Source organism: Chlorocebus sabaeus, chromosome 4 (genome assembly GCF_047675955.1).
Source record: "Chlorocebus sabaeus isolate Y175 chromosome 4, mChlSab1.0.hap1, whole genome shotgun sequence".
Lineage (NCBI taxonomy): Eukaryota > Metazoa > Chordata > Mammalia > Primates > Cercopithecidae > Chlorocebus > Chlorocebus sabaeus.
The window spans coordinates 17659650-17676260 of record NC_132907.1 but is presented as its reverse complement, the minus strand read 5'-3'; the positions used below and the strand labels follow the sequence as shown (position 1 = coordinate 17676260).

The following is a 16611-nucleotide window of genomic DNA, read 5'->3' as shown; positions in this document are numbered from 1 at the left end:
TGCATACATTCACTCTATGAGGTGTATTAAATAATCACCATTTACAAAGAAGCTTAAGAGGTAATGGCTTTGCCTGAGGTTAGAGAGCCAGTAATGAGATTAGAACCCTGTTCTGTCCAAACCCTAGCCCATATTCTTTACCACTACTCTTTTTTGCTGTTCTATAACAGAAAAAAGAGATGAAGTGGTGTACTATGACACTTATGAAAGCATGGAGGCCATGCTGGAGAAGGAAGAGATGGCAGCATCTGCATACTTACAGAGGGAAGAGCTGCAGAAACTTCAGCAGAAAGCACGCCAGCTGGAAGCAAGACGTGGACGGGTTTCCGCCAAGAAATCCTACCTCAGAAATAAAAAGGTATTTAAATATTGCTTTTGTTCATTACTTATTATTTTATCCATATCTACTATTCTCATCTGTTTTGTCCTTAAAACTTGCATATGTTTTAAAACTAAGTGCAATCTCTTATCGGTGCTCAATGCGTTTATAGTGCTCTGAGAATTGCCCTCTTAAACACATTGGAACAGCCAATAGTGTTCTCTTTACCTCAAGAAACACTAACGCTGACTCTGCTAAAGGGCACGACTACAGGATCCCTAATAATGCGATTCCTGGCTCCCTTTTTTTTTAAGGAGGCCCAGCGATGTTTTTTACAAGCTGTGATTCTGACCTTCATCTTAAAGGAATTTTATAGATTGTTATTTCTTTATTTAACTTTGATTACATTTCAAAATGTTTGATTCTTGATATTTGGAATAACTCATTTTGTGTAAATGTGATTCTTCCTGTGTCTTAAAAAATGTTTTGCACTCTAGTTCAGATGTTAACTATCATGGAGCTGTTTCTAGTCACTGTAAGTGCAGAGTTGGAATCTGGAACTAGCTCTCCAACCTAGACCAAACTGATGATTTGCTTTAAGCTCAAGTATTATAAAATATGTCATGTTCTCTGAGAACCCACCTTCCTGCTCTTCACCGCATTCCAAGGCTACCACTTCCTTATTCCACAGAAAATCAATACCTTTGCTTTTTGAAATAGATAGCTCTTGCACATTAAAGAAACTCAGGCAGGCATGTCTCTACAGTAAGTCAGGAACCCAGGACCTTCTATCACATTGTCCATTAGCAGAACAGTTACCTTGCCATCCAGAGCCATGACTTTCACATAATTATGTGCCTTTGCACATAATTTCCCCGTGACAGTGGTAATTGAAACCCACTGCTGTATCAGCCCTAGTTGTGTGCCTCATTTCATGTTCCAGTCTGCACCAACCAGGTAAACATTGCAGGCCGAGCAGCGTGGCTCATGCCTATAATCTCAGCATTTTGGGAGGCTGGGGCGGGTGGATCTCCTGAGGTCAGGAGTACGAGACCAGCCAACATGGTGAAACCCCATCTCTACTAAAAATAGAAAAAATTAGCCAGGCATAGTGGCATGTGCCTATAATCCCAGCTACTTGGGAGGCTGAGGCAGAAGAATCACTTGAACCCAGGAGATGGAGGTTGCAGTGAGCTGAGATGGCAGCATTGCACTCCAGCCTGGGCAACAAGAGTGAAACTCCGTCTAAAAAAAAAATTGCAGTGATTTCAGCAGGTCCTATAGAACAGTTTTAGGGGAGAATGAAAAGTAAATAAGATTTTAGAAGAGCACACTTTTTAGGAATATTAGTAGTATTTTATATATTACTTTTAGGTGTATAATGCAGTACTTTTGAAACTCGGAATTTGCAAACCTGCAAGTTTTTGAAAATGCTATGCAATTCAGACTTAATTGAAAGTCTGATTTCATTTTAATTCACCAGTATGCTAGGCACATTGTTAGACTTAGGATACAAAGATGAGCATAGCATAGTCCCTCCTCCTCCCAGTCTTGCAGAGAAGGCAAACCAGGTGAACAGATGAATGTTCTGCTGGCCAAAAACAGAGCAAGAGCAGGGAGTGAGGAAAGGCTTCTCTGAAGAGATGACACTTGTATTGGCTTTTAACATCTGAATAAAAATTGGCCAGATTGATGGTGTTGGGGTAATTACAAGCAGGACAGAATAGTGCTTAGCAAAGACACTGAAGCGGAAAACAGGATGGTTTGTCAGAGCATTCTACATTGTAAGCTATGCTGCAGGGCAGGGACTAGGTTACAGGAAATTTTACATACCACATTAACAAGCCTGAGCTTTGTCTGTAGTGTAAGTTAAGCAAAGGGGTAATATGAACAGATTCACATTTTAGCAAGATAAGGCAGCATGAAAAATAGGTTAGAGGGAGAAGACATGGAGAGGTTCTGATTGGAAGGTGTCATTATCCTCCACCTCAATAACGTTGAGAGATTAAGACTATGAAGTAAGTGAGTACCTGTGCAGGCTAAGAGATGGACAGATCTTGAACTGTCTAGATCTGACACTTTGCAGAAAAAGTTAGTAGGATTTAGTGATGTGGTGAAGGAGGGAGGAAGAGCCATTCTCTATCAGCTCTCTGGTTTCTGGATTGGACATTGAGGTAGATAGTGGTGTCACCAACCAAGATGGAAAACCCAGAGGAAGAGCACATATGGGTGGGAGGTGATGAGCTGAGTTTTAGACTTGCATATAAGAGGTCTTGGGCATCCAGGTAGAGGTGGCTGTGAAACAGTTAAGACAATTGGGCACCTGGGTCTTATAAGAGTGTATGAGATGGTCTCAGAAGAACACAGTGAGCAGGTGATTTTTAAAAATATTTTACTTAGTTTTTATAGAGACAGGAGCTCACTGTGTTGCCCAGGCTGGTCTCAAACTCCTGAGCTCAAGCAATCCTCAGCCTCCCAAAGTGCTGGGATTGCAGGTGTGAGCCACTCTGCCCAGCCTGAGAAGGATGTTCTTAGGAATGATGGGGTGGAGGTGGGAGGCTGATAGGAAAGAGCAAGGGAAGGTGGTGGAGCAGGGTAAATACATAGTTTGAGGAAGAAAAACCTTCATTATATTTAATATTTGTAATTCAGGAAGCAAAATGTTCTTGGCTGGGGTGAGAAAACATTGTAAAGGGCACAGGTTATGAAAGACTGAGCTGCTATGATGTAGTGCGAGGTGAAAGGCTCTAAGGAAAGAACGCTGGGGAACATTTGAGAGTGTGTGCAGAAGAAAGGGACCAAAGAGAAAGTAATCGCAGTTGGAAGAAGCAGGAGAGCTTGAAGTCACAGAAGTGAAGATGATGATTCCACACAACAGGGTGGTCAGCAGGGTCAGGTGCTCCAGAAAGGTAAAGGGAGAAAGAAATGACTCCATGACATCCAATATTGGTAGACTATTGGGGCCCTATGTTGAGAGTTTTGAGAAAAGTTGGGGGCAAGAAGTAGATCTCGGTGGTCTGAGAAGGGAGTGCAGCAGAGGTCTAGAGCAGTGACTGATGGAATAGCAAAGGAAACTACAGGTGAGGGGTGAAGAGAAGCAACCTTGGTGACTATGTCCCACAAAGCTGTTGTACTCTTCTAGCAGCATTAAGAGCCTCAGGCTGAACTTAATACCAGCTTAATACCAGCTCTTCCCTTGTTGCTAAGTGTTAGCTCATATCAATTTAATCAGTATTCTTCAGTCTTCATTTCTATGTTAATCTAAATCTGAAGTAGGAAAACCCAGCACTGGAGAATCTCTCCATTTACACTTGTATGCTTGTACCCCAAGCCCAGCGACTGAGGTGGCAGAACTGCAGAGGGAAGGAGGAGTTGAAATAAGGAAGGGTGGTGAAAAGATAGGGAATGAGAAACACTAAGTCCTAAAAGAAAAGCTACTGAGAAGATCAAGTATACAAGGAAAAACAAATGCCTCCCCATGTAATATAATCCTATATTGCCTTGTTTACATATTAACATGCCCAAGGTTACTGGCTTCTTGGTTTCTCTGTCACTCATCCTAAGATTGTATACACAGTTCATGTCCTGCCTCACCCCTTGAAAGAGTGGAGATAGGTGGTCTTCGGCTGTGCAGGTGAAGTCAATGCTTTGTGATTAAACATTTCAAGAAGAGTAACAAAAATAACGATTTTCTTTGTTTTTTATCTTCTTTAATTCTCCCAGTAGTCAAATGAAATCTAGAGAGCTCAGAAAATTAGAATCATTTTCATACTTCACTTGGTGGCAAAACCAGACCTGTGCTATCATGAAGTTATTTATTGTCTTATTTTCACTTTGACAATTCATTTCACTATTATTACTTATTATGGGATATGGTTTCAGATCTTGGATATATATGGTATATACAACTTACCACCATTCTGTAAATTATCAAAAAACTTCGAATTTCAAAACATGTCTGACCTCTGTTCTAGATAAGGGATTGTGAACCTGTATCCTCATTTATAAGCAAGGGAACCAACGCTACTAGTAGTGACATAAATCACCTAAGGAAAAGCAGCTAATATGGAGCAGGGGTAGGATTCTGTCCTAGGTCCGTGACACTCAGAGGCCTGAGTTACTGTATCACCTTGTCATGATGCTATCTAATACGCCCTTTGTTTTCCCCATTGCGCTGGATGGATTCTTGCTAGGCAACAGAATGAACCAGAGTGGGTAAAGAAGATGATGTAAAAAATGACATTTTGCTTTAAAATACAGTTTACTGACTTCAAAGGTTATTATTTGACTTTCTCTGATTCAAAGAGTGATCATTTTAGGCTGAGCATGGTGGCTCACGCCTGTAATCCCAGCACTTTGGGAGGGCAAGGTGGGTGAATCACTTGAGGTCAGGAGTTCAAGAACCACCTGGCCAACATGGTGAAACCCCATCTCTACTAAAAATACAAAAATTAGCCAGGCATGATGGCACACGCCTGTAGTCCCAGCTACTTGGGAGGCTGAAGTGGGAGAATCTCTTGAACCTGGGAGGCGGAGGTTGCAGTAAGCCAGAGATTATGCCACTGCACTCCAGCCTGGGCAACAGAGTGAGACTCCATCTCAAAAAAAAAAAAAAAAAAAAAAAAGTGATCGTTTTAGTATAGCTTTGGAATGTTGGAGACTAACCCTTTTATATGGAAAACTTCTCCAAATCGTTTACTTAGGAAAGGACACAGGGTAATGAAGATTTAACTTGGTGCTGGTAAAAAGTTGCCAGAATATAGTGCATTGTTTTATAAAGTAGTGCATAGCTCATAGTTATTATAAAAATCTTGTTTTATATTGTGATTGGAAAATATATGCTTTTTAAAAATAGTTTCCAAATAATTTTGATAACTTTGACTTTCTAGTCTTCCAAGTCTCTTACAGCTCTTATGTCTGTGACCAAAAGATTCAGATCCCATACTGTTTAAGCCAGTCTGGACAAAAAATTCATGGTCTTTAACTTGTCAGAGAGAGCTTAACAATACATATTTTATATAAGTAAATACTTTCCTATTCTTTTTTGCCCAGACATGTTTAAAGAGTATAATGAAGCCAGGTGCCATGACTCATACCTGTAATCCCAGTAATTCAGGAGGCTGAGGCAAGGGGGATTACTTGAGGCTCAGAGTTCAAGACCAGTCTGGGCAACATAGTGAGACCCCGTCTCTCAGAAAAAGTATAATGAGACGTGGAATCTTCTAAAAAAGACCTTTCGGGACAACCCCCTTCAGTCCACGTTACCCCACCTCTTCTCCTTCAAAAAAGAGAAACCAGGTGGTCTATAGAAGTTAACAGTTTAATAGAGGAGTCTTTTTGTAAGATCCTGATTACTTGGCTTTTACAGCTTCAGTAGTCCAGATAAGAAACAAGAGGTGGTCAGTGTGATACTTTGTTCTGTAGGTGGTATGTATTAAGATCAAAACTTAACCTTGGTGTCGTGTTCAGAGTCTTTCAAGTTTCACTTGTATTAAAACATATTTTATGTATTTACAGGAAATATGTATTGCAAAACACAATGAAAAAATCCAACAGCGCACTCGGATTGAAGATGAATATAGAACCCATCACACAGTACAGTTAGTAAGTTTGGACTCGAAGATTTTGAACAAAACTATTTTTTACATGTTTTAGAGTGGATAAAATCTGTAGAGAATGATAAAAAGCTTATAACCGGACGTTAACATTAGTTCAGTTTATATAATGATAAGTTTTTAGGCAAAACCGATGGGAAAGTACAGAGTTGCTGTACCCTCAGCCCACACACGTAGCCTCCCCTACTGTAGCATCTCATATACTCCTGTCCCCACACTTGATAGCCTTTCTACTGTCGACATCCCCCAGAGTGGCATATTTGTTAAAATCAGTGAAACATTGGACATCACCATTCCCCAAAGTCTGTTGCTTACATTAGGGTTCTTTCTTGGTGTTCTGTGTTCTGTTGGTTTTGACAGTGTATAGTGACATGGATCTGCTATTATAGTATTGTATGGAATAATTTCACTGCTCCAAAAATCCCTTTGTTCCACTACTCATCCCTCTGTCTCCCCAAGCCCCTGGCAAACACTGATCTTTTTATAGTCTTCATATTTTACCTTTACCAATGTATAGTTGGAATGATACAGCCTGTAACCTATTCAGTTGGCCTCTTTAACGTAGTAATGTGCATTTAAGGTTGCTCCATGTCATGGCTTGATAGCTCTTTTTAGCACCAAATAATGTTCCACTGTGTGGATGTCCCACATTTTGTTTATCCTTGAGCCTGTTGAAGGACATCTTGGTTGCTTCTAAGCTTTGGCAGCAATTAATAAAGCTGCTATAAACATCCATGGAGGACTTTTTGTGCACGTAAATTTCAGCCAATTTGGGTAAATAACAAGGAGCATGAATGCTGGAGAGTATGGTAAGAGTGTATTTAGTTTTGTGAGAAACTGCAAAACTGTCATCCATAGTGGCTGTTCCATTTTGAACTCCCACCAGCAATGAATGAGAGTTCAGGTTTTTCCACATCCTCTCTAGCATTTTACTGTTGTCACATTTTTGAATTTTAGCCATTCTGACAGGTGTATAGTGGTATATTTTGGTGTGTGTGGGTGTGTGTGTGTTTAACAGATGGAGTCTTGATAGGTTGCCCAGGTTAGCCTCAAACTCCTGGGCTCAAGCAGTCCTCCTGCTTTAACCTCTTGGGACTACTGGCATGGACTGCTGTGCCTGGCTTTTACTGTTGTTTTAATTTGCAAATCTCTAATGCAGATATATAGACATATAGATACATATAGAGAGAGAGAAAGAGTGCATCTGTTCAAATGCTTACTTGCCCCTGTATATATCTCTAGTAAGGTGTCTGTTCAGATCTTTTGCTCTTTTTTTTTTTGGAGTCTCATTCTGCCGCGGAGGCTGGAGTGCAGTGGCACGATCTCGGCTTACTGCAACTTCCATCTCCCGTGTTCAAGCAATTCTCCTGTCTCAGCCTCCTGTGTAGCTAGGACTACAGATGTGCATCACCACGCCCAGCTAATTTTTGTTTTTAGTAGAGATGGGATTTCACCATGTTGGCCAGGCTGGTCTTGAACTCCTGACCTCAAGTGATCTGCCCTCCTTGGCCTGCAGAAGTGCTGGGATTACAGGCATGAGCCACCGTGCCCAGCCTTTTTGCTCATTTTTAAAATTGGATTTTTATTTTCTTATTGTTGAATTTTAGGAGTTCTTCATTATTTTGGCTTACACTCCTTTATCAGATGTGTCCCTTTGTTTTGCAAATATTTTCTTATGATCTGTGGCTTGTTTTCTCATTCTTTCGACAGTGTCTGTTGCAGAACAGAAGTGTTTTACTTTTAACAAAATCCAATTTACCAGCACTTTCTATCAGGGTTTATACCTTCGGTGTTGCATCTAAAAAGTTATTGCTAGTCCCCAAATCAGCTAGATTTGCTCCTATGTTATCTTCTAGAAGTTTTATAGTTTTGTGTTTTATATTTAAGTCTGTGATCCATTTTGAGGTAATTTTTGTGAAGGGTATAAGGTTTGTGTCTAGATTTTTTTTTGGCATGTGGACTTCCTGTTGTTCCAGCACCATCTGTTTAAAAGACTATCCTTTTTCCATTGAATTGTCTTTGTTCCTTTATCAAAGATCAAATGATTCTGTCTCTTCAGTCTATTTTTGGGTGTCCTATTTTGTTTCGTTCATCTAGATCTTTTGCCTCTCCATATGAGCTTTAGGATCAGCTTGTCAGTAGCCACAAAAAAATAGCTGGGATTTTTATTGGGACAGTGTTGAATTTTTATAAGCCAAGTAGGGATGACCTAATATGTTTTTCATTTTTTTCATTTTAAAATACTTTTCCTCTTTTGGTTTTTTTGCTTTTTAATTATTATTTTTATTTTAACCTCTACCTCCTTCTCCTATACCTAACATCTTAGTATTGAATATTCCTATCCACGAACAAACAATATTTTTCATCTATTTAATTCTTTGATTCTTTCATCAGAGTTTTATAATTTTCCTCATAAAGATCTCGTACACCTTTTGTAAGATTTATATCTAAGATAGACCTAAGTCTTTCTTCCTCTTCTTTGTCAGGGAGGTGGTAATATAAATAGTATTATGTTTTTAATTGAAAATTCCAATTGTTCATTGCTGGTGTATTACAAAACAATTGACTTTTGTTAATCAAGCTTTTTCTTTTTTTTTTTTTTTTTTTGAGGCGGAGTGTAGCTCTGTCGCCCAGGCTGGAGTGCAGTGGCCGGATCTCAGCTCACTGCAAGCTCCGCCTCCTGGGTTCACGCCATTCTCCGGCCTCAGCCTCCCGAGTAGCTGGGACTACAGGTGCCCGCCACCTCGCCCGGCTAGTTTTTTGTATTTTTTAGTAGAGACGGGGTTTCACCGTGTTAACCAGGATGGTCTCGATCTCCTGACCTCGTGATCCGCCCGTCTCGGCCTCCCAAAGTGCTGGGATTACAGGCTTGAGCCACCGCGCCAGGCCAAGCTTTTTCTTATAATCCAGATTTGTCAGTTTTCTTTCAGATTTTCTACATCTGTCCGCAAAGACAGTTTTATTTCTTCCTTCCCAATCTGTATAGCTTTTATTTCTCTTTCTTATTGCATTAGCTAGTACTTCAGTATAATGTTGAAGAGGAGTGGTAAGGGAGATATCTTTGTCTTGTTCCTGATCTTAGCAAGAAAGCTGTAGTTTCTCACCGGTAAGTGTGATGTTACTTGTAGGTTTTGGGATGTATGCTCTTTATCAAGCAGAGGAAGTTCTCCCTCTATTCCTAGTTTGCTGAGAATATTAGTTCACTGTATATAAAATTACATTAGAAACCTTCTCCTACTCCCTCATCCCACACAATATATTATCCTGACGGTCATCTTTTCAGATGTGTCTTAAATTATTTAACACCAGTGATTTGTACTTAAACATCGGAAATGCCAACATGACCATATCGCTATATTTGGATATTTTTAAAATTTTCTTTCTTTAGCATCATACTAAAGGCCAAAAGGCTTAAATTTGTCTCCATTACTGCTTGAGGCACATTCTTAGCTAATGCTGCCCCTTGAACTCTTCATTATAGCCACATAAAATTAGCCAAACTACCCATAAACTGTAAGATTACCTTTCTCCTAGAATCTAGAAATAGCAAATTAATTATTGTACTTTTATTTTTCATTACTATTTCTGTGGGTCAGAAACTGCTTTGTAAGATTAGTCAGGGGACCAGCATGACACTGAGGTGAGTAAGTTGCTCCCTGCTATAACCATTTGTACTTGCATTATCAGTTTAGTTATGAAGGTTCCACACTTCCAATATGTTTCTTTTTATAAAACGTAAGATTTTGGTGGAGGGGAATAACTAATTAACTTTTTAGAATGAATGAGTATCAGATCTTTTTCCCAGATCTATTATTTTGGGGCAACAGGAGTAAAAGTAAATCGATTATTTTTCTTTTCCTTTTTTTTTTTTTTTTAATTTTTATTTTATTTTATTTTTTTTGAGATGGAGTCTCACTCTGCCCAGGCTGAAGTGCAGTGGCTCCATCTCTGCTCACTGCAACCTCTGCCTCGCGGGTTCGAGCCATTCTCCTGCGTCACCTCAGCCTTCCGTGTAGCTGGGATTACAGGTGCGTGCCACCACACCTGGCTAATTTTTGTGTTTTTGGTAGATGGGGTTTCACCGTATTAGCCAGGCTGGTCTCAAACTCCTGCCCTTGAGTTATCTGCCCACCTTGCCCTCACAAAGTGCTGGGATTACAGGTGTGAGCCACCATGCCTGGCCAAGAAATTGATTCTTAAGGGAATCCCAAAGATAAATGTCATCTGCCTTAGAATTTTGCCTAATACCTTGGTTGGAATATATAATTGTCAGAGAATGAATCCATTAAATATTACTAGTCATCTTTAACACATACAGATAAAGCACAAGAAAAGTTAGCTTAGATCAAAATAGATCATTGTTTTTCAATGCTAGTTTTAAACCACCAGTGTCAGAACCTCTTACGTGGTGGATTGTTTAAAATATAGATTCTTAGATGTTACCCTTATTATTGCAACAGTTTCCCCTGGACATCCTTGTGAATTAAATATGCAAGACTAAGGAAGTTGGGCCGGGCGCGGTGGCTCAAGCCTGTAATCCCAGCACTTTGGGAGGCCGAGGCGGGCGGATCACGAGGTCAGGAGATCGAGACCATCCTGGCTAACACAGTGAAACCCCGTCTCTACTAAAAATACAAGAAAATTAGCCGGGCATGGTGGCAGGCGCCTGTAGTCCCAGCTACCCGGGAGGCTGAGGCAGGAGAATGGCGTAAACCCGGGAGGCGGAGCTTGCAGTGAGCCGAGATCGCGCCACTGCACTCCAGCCTGGGGCACAGAGCGAGACTCCGTCTCAAAAAAAAAAAAAAAAAAAAAAAAGACTAAGGAAGTTTATTTTAATATTTGATAGTAAGCTCTCTGAAATAAAATGTGAGGATTTACTTATTAATACTACTATTTTAAATTGTTATTAGCCCAGAGACAAATTGGGTAAGAGAATTCTGTTTTCCCCATTAAAGAATGAACTCTTGTTTTTTATAAGCACACTCAAAACTCCAGGCTTTCATTTCAAGAAAACATACATGGTGGCTCATGCCTGTAATCCTAGCTTTTGGGAGGCCAAGGCAGGAGGATCGCTTGAACCCAGGAGTTCAAGACCAGGCTGACCTTATCTCTATAAAAAATTTTTGAAATAGCTGGGCATGGTGGCATATGCTTGTCTCAGCTATAAGCATGCGCAACATACAGGGAGGCTTATGCCTCTTTTTGGGCACATGCTCACTTATTTCAGGCTCTAAGAGCCCCCTTTGAATTGTGTTCATGTGTGGTGTACCTTTGTGTCCTTTTGTGTAAATTAGTAGTATATTACTAGATTGCATTTTATTCAGAATAATTAGCCTACCACAGTTTTTTGTTTTTTTGTGTTTTTTTTTGATAGAGATAGGGTCTCACTCTGTTGCTCAGGTTGGTCTTCAACTCCTGGCCTCAAGCAGTCCTCCTGCCTCAGCCTCCCAAAGTGCTGGGATTACAGGCATGAGCCACCACACTTGGCTTTATTTTCCAGTTTCCTTTTGTCTCCCTGTCACTCTTATCTCCCCACTCATACTTTCTTCTTGGAGTTTATGATACAGTCATCCAATGCAAATGCAACTGTAATTCTCATTTGAAATTTTATTGTTTAGGGAAAGCTGATGGGAAAGAGGAGAGGAATGATAGAAGAATAGAATGGGGGGTTGGATTTGAAAAGGACAGAACAATGGAAGAGAGGGTAGTTAATTTCCATGTGAAATTATCTGGTCTAGTCTTCTGGGAGGTATCTCTCGTTTTTTAAAACAAAGCAAGAAAATAACCCATTTACCTATATAGAAAGCCTTTTCATTTATTTAACTAACATTAATTTTACCAAATGAGATTTTATTACATAGCTTTTAGATGATTCAACTCTATAGGGAAGATTAAGTTTGTTTAGATAACTGCCAGAAATAAGGTGTGATAGTAAACCAGATGATTCATGGATAATGCTTGAAGTATATTTTTCTAACTACTGGTTATATTGTTTAGAATAATGTACACTATCCAAATTACTAACCAAGTGGTTGTTGATTTGATTGCTTTTGTTCATTTGTTTGTTTTTTTGAGACGGAGTCTCATTCTGTTGCCTAGGCTGGAGTACAGTGGCATGATCTCAGCTAACTGCAACCTCCGCCTCCCAGGTTCAAGCGATTCTCCTGCCTCAGCCTCCCAAGTAGCTGGGATTACAGGCGTGCATTGCCATGACCAGCTAATTTTTGTATTTTGGGTAGAGACGGGGTTTTACCATGTTGACCTGGCTGGTCTCGAACCCCTGACCTGAGGTGATCCACCTGCCTTGGCCTCCCAAAGTGCTATGATTATAGGTGTGAGCCACCGTGTCTGGCCAGTTGCTGATTTTATTTTTAAAGTCATCTGCATTGAAGTTAGCATAATATAGAAGTATTTTACACTAAAATTGTATATTCAAAATATTTCATGTTTCATGTTATAAAAATTTTGTTCAATGAATCATCCCCTTGGGCCCATATTAGGATAACTTCTCATCTTTTTTCCTATTAATGATAAAAATTGAGACACAGCATAATGGAATTATTATTAATTTTTTTTACCAGAAGAGAGAAAAATTACATGATGAAGAAGAAAGAAAAAGTGCCTGGGTTAGCCAAGAGAGACAGAGAACACTGGATAGACTTCGAACATTTAAACAGGTATTAAAAGTAATGGTCCATTTATTGTTTTTCATTGTTTTTAAAACAGAGCTCATATACACCTGTAGGATTTCTTTGTGGGAAAAACTTGGTTTTCCCTTATTTATAAACTATTATAACCATGGAAGTCCTTTTTAAAGTTGTTTTGATGGCATGGCTCCATTTCCTCTGGTGGTTTTCTGAATTAGTATTCTTGTGATCTTTGACCCACAGCTTTAGTAGTATAAGAGGAATGATCAAGGCCTCTGGGAAACCTAGATGCCTCTTGAGTTTAAAAAATTAGTTAAATCACAACTGACTATCCAGCTCAAGCATCAACTTGTTATTTATTCCACATACATCGACCTGTGCCATTGGCAGAATTAGAGGTGGGGGGAGTAGCATATTTGAGAAATGCTTCAGCAGTTCTCTTGCCAGGGTAACCCATGACCACACACTGATACCACAGTATCCACACATCTTCTCAGAACTCTGCTGAAGCCTCATTTTTAAAGTACTCTGGAGCCTTACTTCAGTTGTGCATGCTGAAGGATCACTTTATAAGTGAAGTAGGCTTTTGAACAAGTGTTACAGTGGAAAAAAAGGAGGTGAGGCAGGGGATAAGCCTTGTTATTAAGTAAATGTGGCCCACGCCTGTAATCCCAGCACTTTAGGAGGCTGAGGCAGGTAGATTGCTTGAGCCGGGGAGTTCAAGACCAGCCTGGGCAACATGGTGAAACCCTATCTCTATACAAATTAGCCTGGCATGGTGGAACATGCCTGTGGTTCTGGCCATTTGGGTGGCTGAAGTGGGAGGATTACCTGAGCCAGGGAGGTCATGGCTGCAGTGAGCTGTGATTGCACCACTGCACTCCAGTCTGGGCAATAGAGTGAGACCCTGTCTCAAAAAAAAAAAAAAAAAAAAAAGGTTTTACCATGGTAAAAGATGTATAAGAGTTCTACCAGTAAGTACTTCAAAAAATGTAATTCTCTCTTCTTCATTCTGTCATAAAATGGATATATAGTTGTTGGAGCTTTTTAAAAATGCCAAGTAACCTGTTAAAGAATATTTTAATTTTCTCATGCGTGTGCATTTGAAAACATAGGAAACTAGTTTCTTTTTGCATACCAGTAGCATTTATGCATTTGACATAATTTATGTTTTGCATTTTACATGCTATTTGTCTTATACATTTAGTAGTTTTATTCACTAAAAATCTTTTTTTAATCATGATAATTTTGAATATTTGAATTAATCATGGATTTGATAGGCAAATAATAAATTCATAATTTTTTGTACGTTATTAGGTACTTTTGGATTTTCTGTATAACTTTAAGAGTGAAATAACCAATAAGGCAACATAACATTTTTGAGATGGAATCTTGCTCTGTCACTCAGACTGGAGTGCAGTGGCACAATCTCAGCTCACTGAAACTTCCGCCTCCCAGGTTCAAGGAATTCTCCTGTCTCAGCCTCCCAAATAGCTGGGACTACAGGTGCCTGCCACCACACCCAGCTAATTTTTGTATTTATAGTAGAGATGGGGTTTTGCCATGTTGGCCAGGCTGGTCGGATCCACCCGCCTTGGCCTCCCAAAGTGCTGGGATTACAGGCGTGAGCCACCATGCCTGGCCACGTAACATCTTTTATTTGAAGGATAAGATAAATAGGCATGTGCTCATAAATTGTTTCAATAACATTTAACCAGTTCCAATAACTTCTGATATTTTAGAGGTATCCTGGGCAAGTCATACTTAAATCAACCAGATTACGACTAGCTCATGCAAGAAGAAAAGGTGCAGCAAGTCCTGTTCTCCGAGAGGATCAGTGTGACTCTCTACCAAGTGTGTTACAGGTAGAAGAGAAAACTGAAGAGGTGGGAGAAGGAAGAGTCAAGCGTGGGCCATCACAGACAACAGAACCCCAGAGCCTTGTACAACTTGAAGATACTTCATTAACACAACTTGAAGCCACTTCATTACCTCTCAGTGGTGTTACCTCTGAACTGCCTCCCCCTGTATCTCTTCCAGTTTTGAATAACAACCTCCAACCATGTTCTGTTACCATAAATCCACTCCCACCCCCTCTTCCTCCAACACCACCACCTCCCCCACCTCCTCCCCCTCCCCCACCACCACCACCACCTCTGCCTGTTGCTAAAGACACTAGCCCAGAGACACTGGAGAAAGATCAGCCTAGAAAGGAGGGGAATGAGAAGAGGATTCCAAAGTCAGCCAGTGCCCCCTCAGCACACCTCTTTGACAGCAGCCAGCTGGTCAGTGCACGGAAGAAGCTCAGAAAGACTGCTGAAGGTTTGCAGAGGAGGAGAGGTACGGCAAGATATTTTCATGGTCCATCTGTTGTATGACATCAGACATAGTAAAAAACTATGTATTTTTTGACATTGCAAAACTTAAAACATTTTATTTTTGAACATTATTTGGTAGTAAACAGGTTTTCAAAGTCACACTAGAGGACAATTCTTAGTAACTCACATCTACAAATGCATAAAGTACACAGAAATGTATGCCTTCTTGAGCTGTTAGGCATGTTTTAAAAACATCTTCTAAAGTGATACATACATGTTTGGTAATGTATAATGGATGGCTCCTTTTGTGTTAGGGAAAAAAATTTGATTTTAAACCTAAGATTTTTAAAAAATTACTCATCAGAAAGGGTAAGCTATCTGGTCAGGACTGTCACCACAGGGAAGACATTGGCAGGATCACGTAACATATGTTGAGGACTTGTGTGTATTTGTATAAAGAAGCAAAGAAGAATAGGGAGTAATTTGTTCAACTTACAACGTGACAGATGTACCTCAATAAGGTTACTATTTTTTTCTTCTTTTTTTTTTTTTGTTATGAGATATTCCAGCACAAATAAAATTATTTCTAAAAAGAGCAGAGAATAACCCTTGCCTTTTGCCTTTAAGGAATTTGCATTTTGCACAGGGAGAACATTATATAAATGTTACATATTACTTGTCTATTACATTTTAATCTGAAGGACCATTCTATAAAACATTTCTTGATATAATCTGAGTAGGATTTCACATGTAAAACAACTAAATGAAAAAAGCACAGTCTCCATAATGAACAAAAATGTAATTTTTAAAAGTAAAACGTGTAACCCAATCACTCTGAATTTGGGTGGAGCAACTGCAATATGGAAATCCTTTGGGAATCGCACCCATAGTACTACTAAGACCACCTCCCAGTTCCCAATGTGGTCACTTCTCTCATGTAGGAAATGATAGGAATACCAATGGTACCCACCATGGATTGGGTATTGGGATTTTCTAAAAAGAAGGATAATTAGGATCCCTTGTGTTCTGGTCACCTTCTGCACACATTTCACGATCTCTTTTTTAGATGGTGTTTCAGCGTCCTGTGCTTTCACAGTTGCAAATAGTAGAGGTTATACAGTTTCATTCTAATTAAGTGCAATCCTAACTGTAATACTCTTCTGTTTCATTTTCCAAAGTGAGCTCACCAATGGATGAGGTGCTAGCCTCCTTGAAGCGTGGTAGTTTTCATCTGAAAAAGGTTGAACAGCGAACTCTGCCTCCTTTTCCTGATGAAGATGATAGTAATAATATCTTGGCACAAATAAGGAAAGGGGTAAAATTGAAGAAGGTACAGAAGGATGTTTTGAGAGAATCCTTCACACTTCTACCTGATACAGACCCTCTAACACGGAGCATCCATGAAGCTCTTAGAAGAATTAAAGAAGCATCCCCAGAGTCAGAGGACGAAGAGGAGGCTTTGCCTTGCACAGACTGGGAGAACTAACAAGTAAATGACCCTATTGTCTTTAGTAGCATTCAGTAATACAGGTTTTAAATCGGATGATGAGGTTTGGGGTATTTATTGAGCCTGAGGCATATCGTTTGTTTTATAGCCCAATTTTAGCATGGATCACAAATTTGTGAACTTCAGGTTTTACTTAATTCTGTAGTTTCTAGAAACATAATGATTATTGCTATGTAAATACTATTTTTTAAAATGTCCTCCTCAT

At 39.7% G+C, this 16611-nt stretch overlaps 1 protein-coding gene across 1 annotated transcript in view; it reads left to right on the top strand.

Moving 5' to 3' along the window:
- Positions 1-16611, top strand: part of JMY (junction mediating and regulatory protein, p53 cofactor) — an 88272-nt gene that overhangs the window by 60401 nt on the left and 11260 nt on the right. Inside the window, exons 6-10 of the mRNA XM_073014660.1 lie at positions 171-358; positions 5837-5923; positions 12516-12611; positions 14324-14921; positions 16078-16388. Of these exons, the coding sequence (XP_072870761.1) occupies positions 171-358; positions 5837-5923; positions 12516-12611; positions 14324-14921; positions 16078-16385 (1277 nt within the window). The 3' untranslated portion in view covers positions 16386-16388. The remainder of the gene's footprint in view (positions 1-170; positions 359-5836; positions 5924-12515; positions 12612-14323; positions 14922-16077; positions 16389-16611) is intronic.